Source organism: Macrosteles quadrilineatus, unplaced genomic scaffold (genome assembly GCF_028750875.1).
Source record: "Macrosteles quadrilineatus isolate MER2022 unplaced genomic scaffold, UCM_ALF_1.0 Scaffold_4__1_contigs__length_99947679, whole genome shotgun sequence".
NCBI lineage: Eukaryota > Metazoa > Arthropoda > Insecta > Hemiptera > Cicadellidae > Macrosteles > Macrosteles quadrilineatus.
The window spans coordinates 63,116,560-63,139,467 of NW_026542597.1; the positions used below are offsets into that span (position 1 = coordinate 63,116,560).

The 22,908-nt window shown below is 34.6% G+C and overlaps 1 protein-coding gene across 1 annotated transcript in view; it reads left to right on the forward strand.

Annotated features, from left to right (window-relative positions):
* The first annotated feature begins 933 nt into the window (after nt 1-933).
* The window catches only part of LOC128992991 (uncharacterized), a 34,260-nt gene continuing 12,285 nt past the window's right edge, over nt 934-22,908 (forward strand). The window contains exon 1 of the mRNA XM_054416740.1: nt 934-1,074. Within this exon, the coding sequence (XP_054272715.1) occupies nt 934-1,074 (141 nt within the window). The remainder of the gene's footprint in view (nt 1,075-22,908) is intronic.

Below are 22,908 nucleotides of genomic sequence, written 5' to 3' on the forward strand. Positions count from 1 at the left end.
GTATACATAGTCAATGAAATTGTGTTAGCTACAGTCAGGGTTTAGGAAAAAAACACAGCACTTGTACTGACTGATATGTTTGCGGATCTATTCGAAGCCAAAGATAAAGGACTCTACTACAGCACATTAGCTATTCTCGATTATTCTCAAGCATTTGACTCTATTGATCATGAATTATTATTGGCCAAAATGAAGTGCTACGGTTGCAGTAAAAAAGATGTTTGTTGGTTCCGGTCATATTTGGAGTCCCGACTGCAGGTTATAAAAAGTGGGAGTGAGACGTCAGATCCGCTTTGCAAACTGCGTGGTGTTCCTCAAGGTAGCTGTTTAGGCCTGGTGCTGTTCAACTTGTACACGGTTGACTTGCTCAGAAGTGTGGTATTTTGTGCAGCACACTTTTATGATGACGACTGCCAACTTCACTTGTCGTACAGGCCAGACATGGCATCAGAAGCAATTCGGCTCATCAATACTGATTTGCACAGCATTTTTCAGTGGTCGTTCACGAATGGGCTCGGATTGAATGTTGACAAGTGTGTTGTTATGCATACTGGACTACACAGTCTGATAGAGGAATTGATTAAATCTGCTATAGAAGTCACCCTTGATGGCATGAGATTGTCTCTTTGCAACACTGTCAACACAGTTGGTTTTGTACTTGACAAAGACCTCTCTTTTTCTGACCATATCACATCTGCAGTTAAAGGTACAGTGGGTAGACTGAGAGGTATTAACAGATTTAAAACTTTACTGCCAGAATTTGTCAAAATGAAACTCGTGCGATCCTTGGTCCTTCCAGCATTCACACATTGCTTCCCTGCATGGAAACAGCATCTCTAAGGAGGATATGGCAAGAGTTCAAAGAATTCAAAATTCTGCCTTAAGGTTCATTTTTGGCCATAATAACTTTGACCACGTGTCCCAAAGGATGACATGTGCAGGAGGTTTACCTGCTGCCTGGTCCACAAAGAGCTCAGGCTGGGAGAGCCTCGGTACCTCAGCGGGATGCTTATTTACAAGGGGGAGATCTGTCTGCTTGGTACTCGTTCCGACCGCAGGCCCCACTTTACTAAAGTGAGGTTTGAGATTGGAAGAAAGTATTTTTTTATTTCGGCCCGCAGTTGTGTAATGGCCTCCCTCAAGACATAAAGACCTCCAAATCCTATTGTTCATTCAGGGCTGCAATGAAGAAAAAACAAAGGTTAATTTTAAATTGTTCATGTTTTTCCATGGTAATTTTTGTATATATGTGTAAATATTAGGCTAGTTTAGATTTAGTTTTTGACTTGAGTTAGTTTGAAAATAATATAATATGAAACTTGCTTGTACATAAAGGTATTTTTATTTATTATTTATATATTTATTTATTGTTTGTCTGACCTTATGACAACAGCTAACTCACCAGCAACAAAAAGCTGTGATACAAATTGAGAACTGTCTAAGTAGGATGGTTTATAGATATGTTTTTTTTTTATTATCTATTACATGATTTGCGATATTTTGTGAATGTGGCACTGAATACTACAAAATACACTGAATAGGCTAACTTTTGGTACATTAATGATCAAGTTAATGACTTAAATGGAAAGAACTAATATCGTAGATGTGAAAGTTCGGATTATATCAATAATTTTTCCATGAATAGGGCCAATATACAACAGGCTTATGGGACAGAGTAATTTTTTATTTTAATACTAGGAAAATTCGTAGGACACTACCCTGACGGCTTGCAAAGTTTTAATGGTATTTTATGAGTACACTTAATATTATACAATCCAAATTGATTAATACGTGTTTAAAAATGATTTCGTTCGTGCTTTACCAAAATTGTGGACTTTTATTTATGAGTTATTTACTTTTTATACATCATATTCATAAAACAAATTATTCTCTTTAGCATTCTCTTCCCGTTGCGAAGCATGGGTATGGTGGCTTGTAAGCAATCCATGTACACCTCCTTATGAAACATGGGAGCTTTCAAAGCCACTGAAGCACACAAACGTAGTGTTCGCGTATTAATGGTATAGATTTAACTAAAAAAAATATAAAGTCAGGCACTTTTCTTATTTTAATAATGGTACAACGGGATTTTTACTGACGTAAAACTACAAATCAAAAGCTTCGTACTTTTATAACGAGTACAATGGTGGAAACCACATTTAAAACGAATAAGTATCAATAAAGACATGACAGTTTATGGCTATTTGCACACACACCGATTTTGGACGGTCGGTAATAAGTTGGTCGATATTTTATCGGATCTTGGTGTTTGCACACATACCGGATTTTTATCGGCGAAACGATCAGTCTCTGTTGTTGTATCGAGAACGAGACGAGATTACTAAGATATTATTCTAAGAGATTATTCTAAGTTCAATTAAAATGCATATTATATTATTTTGACCTAACCTATAAATGTAATTGTGTCCACCTGGTTCAATAAACGAGTTATTGAGTTATTATTGAATACTTAATCCTAAAAGAGTTGTTGCTATGTAGTTATTGTATCGACGTAGGTATTAAGCGCTGTATGATTAAACGTATCTTCTGGATTTATCCAATTAATAAAAGCAGAGAAAAAACGGGAACATTCCACACACTTTTTTAAGAACTATGGCTTGATAGCAGTAAAATTTTCAACTACCTATTTCAAAATGTCAATAGCATCCTTATCTATTAAGTCACCTATTTAAAACGTTATAAGCACGCACTACCAAAATTAATTAAAAATGTCAGAAGAGCAGTGGCTTGAAATGGAGGATGGTGTAGCGAGAACTGCCAGACGGTCGGCAAACAATCGGTGTGTGTGCAAGCTTGTATTTAGCTACGTACGCCACTGCGTCGCCGGCACATCCCCGGCACCGGCGGTATGCAGTGGCAGTGGCCGGCAGCTCATCGGCTTTTTACCGGCGCCGATCACCGGTCGGCGTGTGTGCAAGGTCCCGTTCCCGCCTGTGGTTCACTATTGGAATTTGGACGACCGGTAAAAAACCGGTCGTCCAAAATCGGTGTGTGTGCAACGTGCCTATGTCAATGAAAACACGGTCTCCCCGTGCAGCAGCAGGAGCAGGAGCACTGTTGCATTGTTGTGGCAGACTTTAGCCGCATGGCTCCTCAACTAACCTCCAGCGGTCACGTATCACTAAAACAACTGCCATATCTCAGTTATTATACGTCCAATTGTAAAAATTAAGGTGTCAATCGGTTTGTAATAAAATTACCTTAAATAAGTTATTCTTGTAAAATTGTCATAAAATCGATGGTTTTTGAGTAATTTAAGAAACAAAATTTTAAATGGACGCCATTTTGTTTTATGTATTCGGAAAATTGTCATAATTTTTCTGTAGCTTTGTCTAGTGGTCAGAAATGTTTTTGCAAAGTTTCAATTTCGTACGTTTAACCATCTTCTTTTAAAAAAATATTAGAGGAGAAACAAAATGGCGGCTGTTTGAGTAACTAAAGACTTCCGGACTGTTTGATTATGATATTTGGATATGTTTCTTACACAGGAATAATACCCTAAAATATCCGATACTAATTCTGAAACACCCTGTATATAAAAAATTAAACATTCACTAAACATCATGAAATAATAAAAAAAAAAAACCGAACGTTTTAAAGTTCTAAAAAAAAATTGAATAATTTTAATAAAATAAACGTTTGTTACATTCAAACTCACTTATTCCAAGTCGGCGTGGCTTTCACACTGCAACTATGAATAAAATAAAAGATAGGGAGTGTATTTTGAAAATCAATAAAATATAGCTGGATGACATAAATATATAAAATACCCCCGCCGCAGCAAACCTGCAGACTAAGCGAATTTCCATTTCCCTGAATGGATTTATACTAAAATGTCTCCTTAAAAATATCACATTTATTCCCTATTTAAAAAGAATCAGTTTAAAACATACTTAGGTTTGCTGCAACAGGGAGGGTAAAAGTGTTATTTATGTAAAATGTGAATAGTTGGTAAGTAATAAAAACATTTTCCAAATTTGGGCAAAATATGTTAATAAACAAGCAAACTACAACAGTTTAATTATCTATACTATTATAAAAAAGAGGTGGTTGCTGTATGTATGGGAAAAGTAAACGCGAAAAATACTGGCCGGATTGGGCTGAAATTTGGCATGATGATAGCTCACATTCCCGATTAACATATAGGCATATTCGTATTTCAAAAATCCTTTCGGACTCCGCCCCAGTGGCTCTGGAGTTTCCCATCCCATGTTAACCTTATGAGAAATGAAATTATTGAATCTTAACAGCTGTTTCAATTAAACAAGTTGGTTCTGTTCTGTGATGTTCAATAGCATTAAAGTTACAAGGATTACCAACAGGGTGCAGCACTAGCACTATTATTTCTTTTACATTTATGACAACAGCTAATTTGCAACCAAAAGGTGAGTGAGCGTAGCGAACGAACTTCAACCTGGAGGCGAGTGAGCGTAGCGAACGAGCTAACCTGAAGGCAAGTGAGCGTAGCGAACGAGCTAACCTGAAGGAAAGTGAGCGCAGCGAACGAGCTCCAACCTAAAGGTGAGTGAGCGTAGCGAACGAACTTCAACCAGGACGTGATTGAGCCATGCAAACGAGATCATCTTGAAAATTAAGAAGTTAAACGGGGCAAAGCCCGCGGGTTACAGCTAGTTCTCTATAAAAATAACATGGAAATTTTAAATTTACAATTTTTTGAAATTTTCTCCGTAACTATTAGGCGCATTCTAACGCTTCAATATACTAAATTGTTTGTTTTTTTAAGCTCTACAAAATAGTTTAGAAAGAAATTGCAAAATTTTATGTTTTTTGGGTCAAAAATGGGAAAAACCCATTTTTACCCCATAAAAGCCCCCATAAACCCCCGTTCCCATGGTCCGATCATGCTGGTTCGCGAACTCGTTCGAATAAACGTAGGTTTACACGTTTGTACCAAATTTCATCAAAATCGGATCATTTTTGCTCGAGTTAACGCGCTAACGGACACACATATATATATAAATAAAAAAAAAAAAATATATATATAATATACTAGCTGTACCCGCGGGCTTCGCCCCGTTTAACTTCATAAGTATTCGCATGGCTCATTCACGTCCTGGTTGAAGTTCGTTCGCTACGCTCACTCACCTTTAGGTTGGAGCTCGTTCGCTGCGCTCACTTGCCTTCAGGTTAGCTCGTTCGCTACGCTAACTCGCCTCCAGGTTGAAGTTCGTTCGCTACGATCACTCACCTTTTGGTTGGAAAGTAGCTGTTGTCATAAATAAAAAAAATAATAGTGCTGCACCCTGTTGGTAATACTTGTAACTTTTATGTTATTGAACATCATAGAACAGAACCAACTTGTTTAATTGTAACAGCTGTTAAGATTCATTAATTACTTTAAAATATGAAAAATCATAAGATTAACATGGGGAACTACAGAGCCACTGGGGCGGAGCCCGAAAGGGTTTTTGAGATAAGAATATGCTTTAATGTTAATCGGGAATGTGAGCTATCATCATGCCAAATTTCAGCCCAATCCGTCCAGTAGTTTATGCGTGATTGAGCAACACACACACAAACACACACACAAACATACACACAAACATACACACAAACTCACAAACTTTCAGATTTATAATATTAGTAAGATATATATATAAATATATATATATATATATATATATATATATATATATATATATATATATATATATATATATATATATATAAATTTGAACGGATGGTTTTTTGGCCTCTAGGGACCTCAAAACGAAAAAAAAATCGGTCCCGGGTCCAGGTCTTACCATGAGTACTACGATAATAGCTTATTCCCTATATGGGAAATTCGCAAAAAAAAAAACATATGAACCGTTTTGTTGGATATCAAAGGAAGTATTTACTTGTATTTAATGTTTACTTCTGAATGAATGCATAATAAAACTAACACACACAAACTTTCTATTTGAATATGAAAAAATATTTTGATATTGTGATAGGCAAGAGAAGCTGATTTAGTATTAAAAAGTTCTTTTTCTTACAGTCGCCCGACAAAGTTGGCTTCCTTGTACTGTTTATAGTACAGAAAGCTGCTAATTGCTGCATATTTATACTTTGCCGTACGGTTTATACTTTGTCGTACAGTTTATAATTTGCCGCACATCAGGATTCCAACGAAACAACACACAACAGCGTGGTTCTATTATGCACGTAATCCGAGTACGCTTGGAAATAGCTTGGCAACACTTAAAGATAATAATACTATGAGCAGCTGATTGACTATTATAACTACGATTTAACCTGTCGTTTCGTGTTTATAATTTCGGTATTTCTGAACTTTATGGAATTTTCTTTTAAACGTTTTTAAAACATTCTTACGATCTTAATAAACAAGAAAATACCTTTAAAGAATTTTTTAGGCACGGAAACCACTTCAAATTACAAAAACATACGGAACTATATTCTCAAAACGTGGAGCACATTTCTTGCCGAGGAAAAATAGCGGAGTGATACGGATCGCGGGTACTACTTTCTCTAGGGCACCATTTGTGTTGCCAGCTGAACCTAAAAACGTATTGTATAGTGTTTGAAAGACTAATTATTTATATGATTTATAGTGACTGTAGGAAAAATATAATGTGTAACACGAGTGAAAAAGGCCTTTGCTGCACTCGAGATCATTCGGCTCGTGCGTAAACATTGCTCTCGTGTGCAGCAAAGTGCCACTTTCACCACTAGTTACACAAATAACTATTTCTAAATTAAAAAACATTTAAATGCATCATTTTTAAAAGATATTTGTTAATACCATCATAAGATTATAATTTATTATCGTGTAAAAAATAACTTTTTGAAGGTATGTGCCGATGATAGGTTACAATGATAAAATAACACCCAACGCATAACTCTGGAAAACATAATGATTGACACCTTTATTGATAGTTAATCTCCTGCAATGTGGACATCCTCTTTATATGTTCAGTTTGTTGTGTAGCCAACTTGAAATTCGCGAGGTTAATTATGAAAAAAGTTTACATTTAATTATATTTTTACTTTCTGCCCTTATACCATTGTTGTTGTGTTGGAGAAAGTATTGTTTTCGTCAACATTTTCGAGTTTGAGTTTTGAGTGGATGTATTAGTTTTGGGTCCCCCTGGACCCAAAAAAGTGGTTTTCGAAGTGATGTCTGTGTGGGTGTGTGTGTGTGTGTGTGTCTGTATTCACCGAATAGTGGCATCCTTCACAGGCACACGGCCGTACTGTGGCACCTTCAAAAATTGTGGCACCTTTTTCAGGGTGCCACAGCTAATTCCATCATTTTTAGGTTTTCCAGCATTATTACGTCGTTTAAACATCACATGCCACAATTGAGTATTTTTGAACTCGTTGATGTGAGTTTAAGTAGCGCAGGTACACACCGAATTGTGGAACACGAAACCATACAGGTAGCTAGCGCGCCTCGCGCCGTCCGCCGGAACTATAACTTTCCTAATGCCACGTTGCCAATTCTCGCGCCAGCTAACACTCTAAATAGTGGCACCATGCCGCAATTCGGTATATATCAACAGTGTGTGTACAGGATGCCACTTAATGAGTTGTAGCGCTTGAGCAGTGTGTAGAACAGTGCAACAAGCAACTAATAAACTAATAATACTGTACTGCCACGTACTATAAAACAATTTACATACCATAAATAATATGCTTTTGCTCCGAGTGGTGAACAATGTTTTACATTAAAAATAATTTGTGTAGTTAATAATTATTTAAATTGTTTTTATGCCACCATTAAAAAATGTATTTTTGTTTACAAACATAAATTGGTAACGTAGTTACTTTGTATCAATTGAATTTTTACATTGAAACAATAACAATGTTTTAGGTTAGAACACTATATAAGTTGTCTATGCTGGGATTTTTTATCTTACAAACTATTTCGTGCTGACATTTATTTTATTAACATTTTAGTCATGTTGACAAAATATTTTACAATTAGGCCTACATCACTCAGTAAAGGTAGATTTCGATGCATCATTGCTGAAAGTTATGTTTTGCTTCTCACTCTCAGAGTATTCCAAAGACATCTAATGTTTCAATCCATGTTCAAATGTTATATGAGGTAAACATATAACCGAATCAATTAAAGTACGGTACTTAAATTAAAATACATATTATTACTAGGGTTGCTTTCAGAGAGGTGAAAGCCAGTTGAGCGGAAAAACGTGATTTGATATTTGTATAAGTAACTAAATGTAAAAACTCAATAGATGTACTAATGCTGGTTTTATTGGTTAAAATTATAATAATTCAAATTTGTTTTACTACATCTTGTTATTCAGATACCTCTTCCAGAAGTGCATTATGGTAGTTTTGACCAGGAAAATATTACAGTAGTTGGAATCTGATATTAACATCCAAATTTAACTGTAGCCCACAACAAAAACATTGGGCTTCATTTTTCACCCTTACAATCGGTTAAAGTATTGAAGTATAAAAAAAACGTAATTATTAAAAAAACTAGTATTAAAATATAACAACAGGAGGGGAAATTTGACATTTAAATTCAACTGTGCAACATAAACAATTGTCTTCATTTCAACCCTTGCAATCGGTAAGCTCAGCTTTCATTGCTGGAAATAATTTATGATTGTTAATACCAAGTATTCTTGATATGATGGAGGATATTATTGTAATGTAACTAGAATGTACGTCTTCTACCATTATTAGGACGATTTAGAGACAGCATTTTAATATTGTTCTTAATAATGGCCATTGGATACAGAAGATTTTGATGAAAAAGGCTTGCTACAAATTTAACATGGGGATGGAATGTCTGTAAGTTGTATTGATAGTCAAAGATAAAACATAGGCCTACGAAAAGCTTAGGGCTATTTTAATGTGAGACTCAAATGTAAAACACCTTTAAAAGACTAAAATGAACTGAATTATCAATTATATATTTCAATGTGTAAAAATGTAAAAAATTCAAAAAGACTTACTTATTGAACAACAAAATAAGATGGCTGAAATGTAGGCCTAAACATAAGTAATAAGTAAACATCGCATTCAGCTGATTTAAGTGAAAACAGAATAACAATAAGAAGGGAAGACATGTCTTAAATAATATACAATGTAGATAATATGATGATTAGAAATTCGTAGCCTACTTCTGGACAGGCCTAGCCAATTATCCATACCGTGGATAAAAGTGTACTTCTATTAGCCCAGGTAATTAATTATTTACTTATTACGGTTGTAACTGGACGTATGTATAGTCCGTGGCTTGGCAATCAAATAACAGTATTTAAATAGGATAGGCTACTGTTATCAACTTTTGAAATTACTGGATTGTTACCAAATTACTGTTTCACAAAATACAGATTCCATTTTCAACCGAGCCATTAAAATGAGGATTTGCCGAACAATTATTAATATTACAGAATAGTATTTAATGCTATACAACTTTTCACATTTCATAAATTAAAGGTCCAAATCCAAAAATGTTCTTTTCATTTGGTTTTAATGTAGTAATTTGATAGAATCATTGACTTTATATCAAGTCAATGCTAGAATACTGTAGATGGCTTGTTAAGACCATAACGCAAGCATTTTTCAAATCGTTTACCCGTTTAACCAAATATTCCAAAAGATGAAAATTATATGGTGCAACACAAATAAACAGCCCGATCACCTACCTATAACCTACACTTTACCTCCCTAATCCAACCTTACTTTAAAACACTTAATGTAGTCACGAATACTCATAAACCCCGACCTACCTTCACCTACCACCTACCACATGCCTAAATTAGATCAGTGTTTAATCTGCGTTTTAAGTGTAATAACTTACTGCACCGTCGATGTAATTCAACATAATATAACCTGTGAGGTATTATCGGATTAAATATCGATTTCGATGCGGTTAGATATATAGCTTATTTTTTTATCAGAATTTATTTTACAATCGGTTCAAATATGAGGACAATAAGTAAAACATATATCAAAACAATGTCAGGAAACATTAAACAAGCACCTGTTCATCAACAAGCATTGCCAAAAATTGGAACAATCATTTAAATATTTACAGAAATCTGTAGCTTAGGTCCAGCACATGCACAACACTTTTTAATCTGGTAATGCACTGACTATTGTCCAGCAGATTAACAGCAAGACTGTTCGAAATCCTGATTTCTAACATTGGCTGTTTCTAATCAGCCGGCAACACAAATAGGTTCCGAGGAAAGTAGTCACTGGTCCGTATCCCTCCGCTCCTTGTTAAATATTGGAAATTTTAAGTTCGATTTAAATTGCATTAGCATTATCTAATTGAAATTTTTTTGTTTAAAAACCATCTCACTATTAGTCTAAGTAATTTTGTTAAGTTTGGCTGAAATGCGTTCAGCCGTTATTGAGTGATGTTTCTCTATTTGTTGCATTGAAGTTGATCCCAAAGAGCTTCGCTCGCTCCGCATTGACAGTAGCTGTTTAAATAGTATTTTCTCTTTGTACCATTTTTTACAGCCAAAATGTCGTGTTATTTTCAATAATGTTACCAAACCAGTGCGCTAAAGTCCGTAATATAGGCAGGTGCAAATAATTTGTCAAGGTGGGTACCATTTTAGACAAAGTTTCTATGTTTGGATTTTATTAGAAACGATAAGAGCAGATATTTCTACATAAATATTTGATATGTGTAGTACCGTATAATATGATAAAATATAGGCAAAAGTGGTGAAAAAGGCAGACACCAACCCGTGCAAGTGATATAAGATAGTTCAATAAGAAATAATTTAAGAATTGCTGTGATAAAAGGACTTTCCACTGATTTCGTAATGGGACGTTATATTGCAAAACACGACATGATAAAGAAGAAAATCAATTTTAAAATCTGAAAATAAGATTGCAAATACTTATTTGGTAGAATTCAGTAACTCCCAATAAATGTGTGTTGTTTGAAATACAATTTAAAAATGAACAGCTGTTTCATTAAAAAGTATTATTCACATGGCCAAAATGTAAACAGCTCTGTGGAGGGATCTTTAAAGGCTTCTGGGGCAGAGTCCTAAGGGATTTTGATTAGTATTTCTTTTGATACCTAACTCATCTACAGACCAAGACGTTTCTTTGGATACCCCTACCAAGTTTGGGTCTCTAAATCCAACGTACAAAAATAGTATATTTCGTACCTAGGGCCGAAAATGAGGTTTTGCCGACTCGAGATCGGGTTTTTAGTTCGAGACGAATTCGAGAACGTGAAACTATCGAGAGCTGCAAACCCATTTTGGCTCGTGGTACGAACGCTATTTTTCACCCAAGTATGTTTTGCAATATAACGTCCCTCTTATTTATGTGAAATATTTCGAGGAATCAGCAAAATCAAAAATAACAATAAATAGTTGTCTAGGCAGCTGTGACAAAAAACAAGTCTATTGCAATGCCATGGATACAGCTTGTGCATTTAATATACATTAATGTTTTAAGTAAATAGGCGAACAAGTGATTTTGCGGCCCTAGGGATGTAAACCCCTGCTCGGTCCCCATATGACGATGACAGCTGGCATGGCCAGCAAAACGTAACTTTCAGCCACCAATATAAACCAGCTAAATGTATGTAAAACAGCTAAAAACATCATAGTGAGGTGAAAAATTCGTTACGCATACTTTTACATTACCAAGAATTAATTATATGCATACAGAAAAAACGGAGTCATACTTATTGCGTATTTTAATATAAACTAGTGGCTTGTAGGGACATAGTCCCTATAAAGCTTAAACGGAAAAGGAATTATTGTTGGAATATTTAAACAAACTCAGAATCAAATTATCTATATGTCAGGATAGGCCTAGATATCCCACTACAACATATCTTTTGTGAAAAAAAAACAAAACAGTTTGTTGTTTGTCTTTGTTTGCTTTTGTTGATAACGTTATGTTCAATAAAGAATTTGAATGATTCCAGAGGTTTAACTGCTAAAGGCAGCAAACATGTTTATGAATAAATATTGGTTTAGTAAGGTAGCTTTGGTTTTTTGGTTAATGCTGATAACAAGGCTTCCCCGATTGAAATACAGTATTGGAAATTGTCTTCGTCAAATAGGAAAAGGCAAAAAATGGTGTGTTGAGATACCCTACCCAGTTATTATTTCTAAGTCTATGCTCATTTTGTAAAGGTTTAACAAAATTATTCTTAAGTAAAGGCATCCCATTGACAGAACTTGGACCTAAATTTGATTGTGATCAACATTAAAAAACCACTATTAGCCTAGTGTAAGTATATGTGGTGTTAATCCTCCTAAAGGTGAGATTGATTTACATATTCTACCAAAAAAGGGCCTAGTCAACGTCTAATTACTTATCTATTTTGCGGCTAGTTAGGGTTCCATTACCCAGTTATCGAAACTAATCACGACATAGGCTAAATATTTTTGGTTCGTTTAAATACCTGTACGAACCTACTTCATCTCTATTCCCAAATTGTTTTCTAAGAGTAACCGTTGAGGTTATTCCACTTCATACAAAATATTGATTAAACACTACAATAAATCTCAAATATAAATGTTAGTAAATTAAAAAAAAAATTGGAATAAATCTTTTACATATGTTTTGAAATAAAAACAAAGAAGATCTTCTTTTAATCTTGAATCGTTTCTTAAATCTTGAAAACAATTTATTTCAACTTTGACATAACTAAAAATTCTTGATTATTAAAGGTAACGTTATCCCTTTATATAGTTGGTTTTATATAGTATACATTACATTGCAGAATTGACTGGCAAATGAGTAATCCAAATTGTAAGCTTACTTGCTAATGATAAAATCACGATCAGCTGGATTGAAGTAAACAAAAATCAGCAGTAAATGCCTTCTAATGCTATTCTTATGGAGAACATTGTACGTTATATCTAATTTTGTGTTAAGATTTTGGGAATTTCACTATTTTTCCCGCCGTCACGGGATAAAGACCTTTAATTTGAGCCCTCTCACGTCGTTCTACGACTTCCCAGTCGCCCACAATTTTGACGCAAAGAATCGGCTTACGTAATTAATATATAGATAGAATAGATTTCTTGTATATTCCCATGAAACTGATGATTTACCCAGCACATTAAGGCCTTTATTCCAAGTATCTCAGTTCGTAAACCATACATACAATGTGACGATAAAATATCAACAAAATAGCATGTAGTTTTATGTAATCCTCACGACATTTCATTTGGTCCATTGACTTTAAATCTAATAATTGTAAAAATTATTGGAGCTTTGAAAAAAACTTCATATAAAATCCTTACACTAATAAAATACGACGTCATGAGCGCGGGAAATGAGCTACAGCGGCTAGGGCATAGCCACATGAATACAGAACGGAATGAAGGAACTAGAACGGAGAACTGGCAACAGCGCACGCGAGAAGTAGGGGGGGCGCACACACCGCTCAAGCACTACAACGCATTAGTGGCATCCTGTCCACACACTGTTGATATATACCGATTTGTGGCATGGTGCCACAATTTAAAAACTGGAATGTTAGATGTTAAAATGGAGTGTTCATTAAAAATATCGATGCAGACATGTTTCTACCACCTTCCTTCATCCACTGGTGGCCGCAGGTTGAAAGATGCCACAATTAGGTGTTTGCGAGTATTCGGTAAAACCCCGTACGTGTGTGTGTGTGTGTGTGTGGATGTGTACAGAGCTAGGGACTACACCTATGGTCCGATTTCGATGAAATTTGGTTTGTAGGTTCTAATCCATGGTATCTACAGGTATTTTTTCATTTTTTGAAATTTTGATTTTTAATGGGGATTTTCCCATAAAAACCCTAAAAACCGGAAAAATCGGATTTAAACAAAAATGGCCCGAACGATTTTGATAAAAATTTTGTATGTTGTAGCCATTTAAATTTTGAATAAAGTTGTAAAAATCCCATTTCCGTATATTTACTCTCACCGCTTACACATGATAAAGGTTGTTGACAAACTTATGGGAGAAAGTATGTGTCAAAATGCTGATACCGTTTATTTTCATTTTTCTTTTTTTGCATTTTAAGTAGTTTTTTTACAAAAATAAATTATTCTTTTTGAGAATAGATTACATGAGACTTCTAGACAAAACTTTTTTTCCTCCATAGCCTTCATTAGTACAATAATGCTATAGTATGAAAAATGGTTAGTTTTCTAGCTCCACAAGATGGTTGTAGTTAAAATAGGCACTTTTATGTCTTAAGGGTAAACAATTAAAAACATTTAAAATTTTCAAACCCCATAACCCCTTGTTTGTGATCCGTGCAAACTCACCCACGTTAAAACTGCCACCCTACACATTCGTGCTAAATTTCTTAAAATCTGACCAAAAATCACTCGTTATCATGCAACGGACAAACAGACGCATTTATTACTATCATCATCATCATTTTATATATATTAAAACGTGACAAGTTTTTTTTTATATTTCACGATTCTGAATCAATTACTTGACGGATTTTCACGATTTTTTGTGTTGAAAAAAGATAATTTTTAGAACTAGGGAATGTCGAAGCCATAATTTTAGTTTAGGGTATAAGTTTTTAAGAAATTAAGTTTTATTTTTTTTTTACTCTAACAGCTGACGTAGACATTCTAGACTAGCTTTTGCTATAATATCATTTGCTTTACGTAACAGCTGTAAGCATTCAGCGTTCGCAACACAAAATCAGTATTTGGATAAAATGAAATTGCATACGTAGTTTTGACTTATTTATACTATGTGTAAAGCTATAATCATTTATACCTTCATTTATTCGGTAAGAGGATGACAGATTATTTAAATGTACATAGTAAAATACTAGATCATCTCATTTATTTTTGTGAGCAGTCTTTAAAATCATTAGTTTGTTTTAGTTCAATATAATTTTTTATAACTAACAGCTGGTTGAATATAAAAATATTCTATATTCTATAGAACTATGAGGTGATTTTATTTACTCTGTGATTTTGTCATTGATTATAGGAAATAAGTAAGATTCTATAACCATTGCTGTATACGAATCGAAGCTCACGATCTTTCAAAAGAAAGTTTATGAAAATATATTTTTCCTACAGTCACCCGTCAAAATGTGGGCTTCCTTGTACTGTTTAGAGTACATAAAGCTGCTAATTGCTGCATATTTATACTTTGTCGTACGGTTTATACTTTGTCATATGGTTTATACTTTGGCGCACATCAGGATTCCAACGAAACAACACAAAACAGCGTGGTTCAATTATGCACGTAATCCGTGTACGCTTGGAAATAGGTTGGCAACACTTAAAGATAATAATACTATGAGCAGCTGATTGACTATCATAACTACGATTTAACCTGTCATTTCGTGTTTATACTTTCGGTATTTCTGAACTTTCTGGACTTTTCTCTTAAACGTTTTAAAACATTCCTAAGAAATTTAATAATCAAGAAAATACTTTTAATGCATTTTTATAGGCGCGGAAACCACTTCAAATTACAAACAAATACTGAACTATACTCTCAAGTCGCGGAGCAAATTTCTTGCCCAGGAAAAAAGCGGGGTGATACGGACCGGGTACTACTTTCTCTAGGGCATCTATTTGTGTTGCCAGCTGAACCTGAAAACGTGTTTCATAGTGTTTGAAAGACTAATTATTTTTATGCTTTATAGTGACCGTAGGAAAAATATAATGTGTAACACGAGTGCAAAAGGCCTTTGCTGCACTCGAGATCATTCCGCACTCGCCTGCGGCTTCTGCGTAAACATTGCTCTCGTGTGCAGCAAAGTGCCACTTTCCCCAATAGTTACACAAATAACTATTGCCACTCAAATTTTCGAGGTAAGGTTGGGAAATAACAATGATCACATGTGTTAATTCATCTTGGCAGCTTTTTCTTTACAATAGATTTTGAACTGCTTAAACTGTGCTTGAATTATATAGCCTATACAGTTTTAATTGACTACTCCATTCCCGTACGTAGGACGGGCCGACAACTCGTATACATTTAAAACAATTTTAATGAGTAGTTTTATAGTTTTTAATAAGCAATATTATTAGTCCTAGGTTTACCAAATCTTTCATACGATGATACTTAATAATTGTTATAGCTACTTTCGTTTGGTAAAACTCATCGTATAAATAGCTTTGACTATGTTGAAAATTGCAACATAAGGAAAAAAAGGGGGAAAAACACGGCTTTTACAGCTTAGGCAAATTAGACATAATAATGCATCCCAAAAAATCGTCTAGAACTATTGTCTGTCATCGTTTACTTTATTATTATCACCATTGCCATTTAAGATGGTACCGCCTCCTAAGTGCGTATTTTAACCCAAATGCGGAGTGAAGGATGACTGTAGAATGGAGTGAGATGCCTTGTGTAGCTTTGTTACTGACCAAGATCAGCTGTATCATAAGTCACGACCATTTTATTGAAAGCCCAATGATCAAGTACAGCTGGGTCCAGTTTCGAACCATCAAAAAACAACACACTTTTCTCAGGAACAAACCGGCGACCTCTGGATTACTGTTTGAGCACTATACCCCAAAGATACCCATCAATATATAATATTATTTTATAAGGAATCGTAAGACAAAAACTGTAAAAAAGTATAACATTTTGGTAATGCTAGTTAAAGTAACACATCTTAGATAAACTACTGCGACTAAACTGCTCAGCAAACTTTGACATATTTTATATCAGTCACACATAATTTATTGCGCTTGAAGAACTGACTAATAAAATGACCATGAAATGTGGCATTTGAGGTTAATAAGCGAAAAACCTCAAATAAGTGCAAAACGTTCGCAGTTTTTCTACTCCCAAAACGTAATCACACGTCAAAATCTTTTGCAAACTCAACTCTTATTTTGGACCCCCAAAAGATATTAAATACTTTCTAGTTTTAGACGATTTTCCGGGAAGCACGATCTATTTTTGGTCTAATTTTCCTGGACTATTATCCTACAGTTTCACTTGGCATCACGTTTACCTCAAAATCATTTATGACTTTTTTACAGATTAAGGCTGCAGCCGAATTTGCCAGACACAACGTACACAATGGCATTGTTTTAGCTCTATATGCTGGCGTCCTTGTTACAGAACGATTGGATCCCATGACAAAAGAAATCCTTGATAGACCTGGACGCTTTTTTTATTTTGAAATGGAAAATAAGGTATGTCCGGTTTTTTACTACCATAGCTTTAATAGAGTTGAAGCATACAATTCTTGCAACTAAGACAAATCCAACGACTTTGTGTGTATGTGGTATATGATGTTTAAAATATACAATTCATTATACTTTGAACACATCAGCTGTGTGATCAGCATCAGCTCATCTTTAGCGTTGATTGTATACTTAGATTAACAGCTCTTGAAAACATTCCCTACTCATGTCTCTCACTCAACTGACAAGGTTGGGAAACCGTAAGTATGAAAAACCAATGAATACTAAGCAAAATCCATCCTCACAGAAATTTTTAGTCCACAACAACATTGTTGTTATACTTTCTGTTTAATTAATTCATCATTCTGTGCCTTATCCATATTTTATGCAATAAACTTCTCTAAAAAGTTATAAACATTAAGACCAAGAAGTGATCTTCATCCAGGGAGGTCTGCTTTGTGAATAACAAAGCATTGTCCAATGGAACCTCTTAACAACAAAACTGCATAGTCTAAATAGGATTTTTGACGCGGAACTACATACTGCTTATGCAGCATATGTATTCCAATAGTAATAACTGTTTAGAAAGGGTCTAAAGGTGGGAAACCATCGCAATCAAATTAAACGCGTTCTTATCCAACAAATAGTTCCCTAGTTGACTGAGCGCGATAAGACGACTACTGTTTTTGGAACAAAAATGCTGACCGTAGTATCACTCCATATTCGCAAAACATTCAATTCCTTATACAATAATAGCATCACACCGAGCCAGACCTACACTTTACATAACAGACTGCATCAAACTCGATCATACCTGTATCTAGGGGAACGCAGAATTTAACCCATAGTATAAATTAGCTGTACATTTTAACATCCTTCCACTATCTATGAGGAATCCATCTCGGGGGAGCGAGTCGTTCTAGTGGTAGAGCCAGACCTTTGGTCCCTGAGGTCCGGAGTTTAAATCCCACCAGATCACCAATGGGTTTTATCTAATAGATAATGCCACAACCCTTATGTCTAGCCTAAAAGAAAACCTCCTTCCAGAAAAGTAAATCAAGAAAGCAACCAAATCCCCTTCAAGAACAATCTGATATACTGGATACTAGTAGAACCCCCTCTACGCTGAAACAAAGTTAGTTTACCACAACTTATATTATAGTAATTATTGAATAAATCTGTATTACTTTTCCTATGGTATTAAAATACATCAATCTAATTTATCTGTAAGTTCCATGTGACGCCTTTAAGCTATTTTACATGAAAACATAAGTAAAAAATAATGGTTCTTGTCTATAGACGTTATTGCGCAAACAAATCTATAAAAATGTACCGTATCTGATGAAAAAACGATCTAAAAAATATAGTCTGCATTAGTGGGATTTGAATTAAAGGTTTACTAATATGAAATTATCACATAGAAAACTCTTTACAACCTTGTAACCGCGGTATATAGAGTATAGTTTATTAATTAGTTAATTATTCCCACATTAAAAAATATATTATATTTAAATCGGTTAAACCCTCAGAGAAGGTTTGACCTTTACAGTAATACTAAATTTTGTCTGGTGACAAGGAAATATGAGGTGATGTTAATATTAACCTTTACCTTTTCCTTTACCTTTACCTTTACCTTTTCCCTTTACCTTTACCTTTACCTTTACCGGTTCTTCATCGTTGCCCAGCCATAGCTGAATAGATTGCGTTAAATGAAAAAATTAAAACTTTAAAACTTTGTCTATATACACTATATACAAGGCGGTGGATCATGATGTCCAAACTGAGTCAGGGGTTTCAAAAAATTTCCTGATAGAGTAAAGGGGCCTAGTCTTCAACTCCCTAGACATGTGCGCTACGAACGCTTTCACTGGCGGCCTCTGATCTCAACACTGAGACTATTATACAGCTTTATGGCCATAGTGGGGAAACTGTTTGCAGTCTTACAGAGCCGATGGGATGGAAGGTCAAGTTGGCTACGGTTACGAGTATTGCAACTATGAAGGTCACCCCTTGAGCTAAAATTATTTAAGTTTTTCTTTATGTGTACAACACTGTTTAAGACGTACTGGCTGAACAATGTCATAACTCCCAAACCACATCTAGTAATCAATCGATATTTATTACATGACCATTACTCCTGTGGCAATACATGCATTGAAATGTTTAACGGGACTTAATTACAACGTTTTACAGGTTATTAAAATGTGCACCTTTCTCGCGCCGAATTTTACACATTCGCACTTCAAACATCATGGACGAATCGTAGCACTTTAATTCACGTGATATTTCAAGTTGACATATGCATGATGAATTGTTACCTTTGCAGAATGAACGATAAACTGGAAGTCACGGGTAATGAGACAGATGCCCTTCCCGATATTCTATACAATCATATTTACAAATTACATCGTACGAGGCAATTGCCCCTTACGACTCGATACGTGAATTAATCTAAAGAGGGTTTAATTGACATGGATATATTATCGACATGTGAGATATGTGCCTTACGCGGATTAAAACGAACAAAGTATCCAATAGACCACCGCACTTCTAAAACAAAACACAGAGGAAAATAGCTCAAACTTACGACTAAACGCCTATTCGGACAGATACGCTCAAAGGTACGGTGATATCACTACGCGAGATACACCCCACGCGGAATATTACGCGTAACATGACATGTTATCCACGGCCGTACTCAATAGATACGAACTTGTTATCACACAATTTGCCTATCAATTGTTTGTTTAATGGTTCTGGAATTCTGTTTACTGGGTATTGTATCTATGATGGTGCTAGGATAACCATTTTTAACTGCAAATGTTTTAGGATTAAATATTCATTCTTGTAATTATTTTTACTTTCTCCCCCTATACGGAGAAAGTATTGTATATTGTTGTATATGAAGAAAGTATTGTTTTCGTCAAAATTTTCCAGTTTGAGTTTTGAGTGGATATATTCGATTTGGGTCCCCCTGGACCAAAAAAGTGGTTTTCGAAGTGATATCTGTGTGTGTGTGTGTGTGCGTGTGTCTGGATGTGTACAGAGCTAGGGACAACACCTATAGTGAGATTTTGATGAAATTTGGTATGTAGGATCTAATCCATGGTATCTCCAGGCGTTTTTTATTTTTTTTAAATTTTGATTTTAAATGGGGATTTTCCCATAAAAACCGATGAAAAACCCGGAAAACCCGGATTTTCTAAAAATGGCCCGAACGATTTTAATAAAAATTTAGTATGTTGTAGCCCTTTAAATTCTGAACAAAATGGTACAAATCCCATTTCTGTAAACATTACGATTCAAAAGTTATTGTAAATTATGTTATTTTCCTATTAAAACCCTATAAAATAATGAAAAATAGGATTTTCCCAAAAATGGCCAGAACGATTTTGATGAAAACTTAGTATGTGATAGTCCTTTATATTCGGAACAAAATGGTACAAATCCCATTTCTGTAAAAATTACGGTTCAAAAGTTATTGTAAATTATGTTATTTTCCCCTAAAAACCCCATAAAATAACGGAAAAATTGGGTTTTTCCAAAAATGGCGAACGATTTTGATAAAATTTTTGTATGTCCTTTGAATACTGAACAAAATTGTACAAATCCCATTTTCGTAAATTTACTCTCACCGCTTACACATGATAAAGGTTGTTGACAAACTTATGGAAGAAAGTATGTGTCAGAATGCTGATACCGTTTATTTTGTTAAAGGAACCTTCGATAGCCAGTTTACAAAACTATTGTAGGCAGCCATTTTGTGGGAATGGGGATGGTTTGACGTGGCTTGTATCGTGTGATCAGTGGCCGTCGGTTTCCAATATATTTTGTATTTGAAGCTGCTATTGTCTTTTAATAACGTCAGATCCAAAAAAATTCATGGAATCATTCTGTTTGATCTCCAAGATCTCCTCTGTCTGATTTTCCCCCTCCCCCGAGGCCAAGGTCAACGTCTCCAGGGTATCGGCTAACTTTTATCAGTCAGTCAGTCAGTGTACCGGTCGGTGCGAAGTAGTTTGTGTAGGCTGGCCTAGATATTAAATTTTTCGTGTAAACATTTGTGTATGTGTATGTACGGCACTGAATGTCCTGTGATCACTTCCTAGAGCTCCTTCCACTCTAAAGGTTATGGCGGGGGTTATCTATCTGACGGTGGCGCCTGACGGACTCTACGACAGATCTTAGATGTACTTATCTAGCGGGAAATTTGAAATTCACTGTCACATCTTAACATTGACTTGCTACATTTATATATTTGATAAAATCTTATTTTGGCCCAATTTATCCCTATAATATAGATATAGTTAAGGGAAGTTAATATCTTGTATGCTAAAAATAATATTAGAGAGTTCCCTACAAATGATTTGTAGAACATATCAAGTAGGTTAATGAAAATATTGTGATGAAAACTGTATTACGTTGCTATACATGTATTTAATGTTGATGGTAATAAATTGATTTGATTAGATTTGAGAAAAAAACTCCAAATTACTATGGTACCGCAAACAAAAATTAAAATAGGGCTATTCAAACTTTTACTATCATGCCTACAGTTTAGTTTCATAATTATTTATATTAATATTATAATTAAGTCAATTATTTTTTAATCGCTTGTTTACAGTTCCAAATTATCGATGTTGCTGACAAGGTGAGTATATATATATTTTCTCAGTTTGTATACTATGCGTTTGGTAGAGAAGTGAAAATTAATTTTAGTGCATTTGAGAGAGAATCAGCCATAGCACCGATTTATATAGTGCCGAATCATGTTTTAGTCCCAATATACCGAATATCACGTTCGTAGTTGTAGTATTTTTATTCCTAGAGCGCATAAAAAATGTTTGCGTTAGGCCTCTCGCCCACTATGCGATTTCGGTCGTACGACACTGTGTCGTACGATATTCTTATCATATGTGTGGTCCTCGCCCACTTTACGACACTTTGTCGGATAAATGACCAATTTGTCGGTAGCCCTGGAAGAGTGAGATGTGGGTGTGTTGCGCAATATCTTAAAACAGTGGTTCTGTATCAAATAGTAAAACAATGATTCCGTTACGTGTTGTTGCAATGTGGCTGCTGCGGCGTAAATTAAGCGATAGTGACCAATGTAGGCCTACAGCATTAAAGAAATATTTATTTTTATGTGTAAATTATTTTTTAAGTTAATATATTTAAAGACATTTTCAAATTATATTAGTCCATGCCTTTTACAAGTTTTTAAATTTACCATAACTATCATAGGGTTTTTGGATAGTCTGGTAAAAAGTATGTATGTTAAAAATTTTTGGATTAGTTTTGAAATATTAATGATTTAGTTTTATTAATATAATCTACAAAAAATTTATTTATAGGTTTTAGTGACACTTTTTTACACAATATAATTAATAATTAAGATTATAAAATAATAAATTATAGCCAAAGTCGCATTTTTTCAATAATTATTTTGGTATACTTACTCATAAGTGATGCAGTATTTAAACATAATATAAAGAAAAATATGAACAATTTGTCAAAAATAAATAGGAAGATCAAAATTACGCAAAATAATGGTAAAAAAATAAAACCAATTGATATATCAAACATTATAATAAAAAAAAGTATGAATGAATTGTAAAAAATATTTATTCACGATAAGAAATACGCAAAGTGATATAACAACTATAATAATGATGAAGTATGAGTTAATTGTAAAAAGTATATATATAAGACTACTGGGGAGAACGCACGACATACGATAAAAATCGTATAGTGGGCGAGCGCCCATTTGATCATACACGCC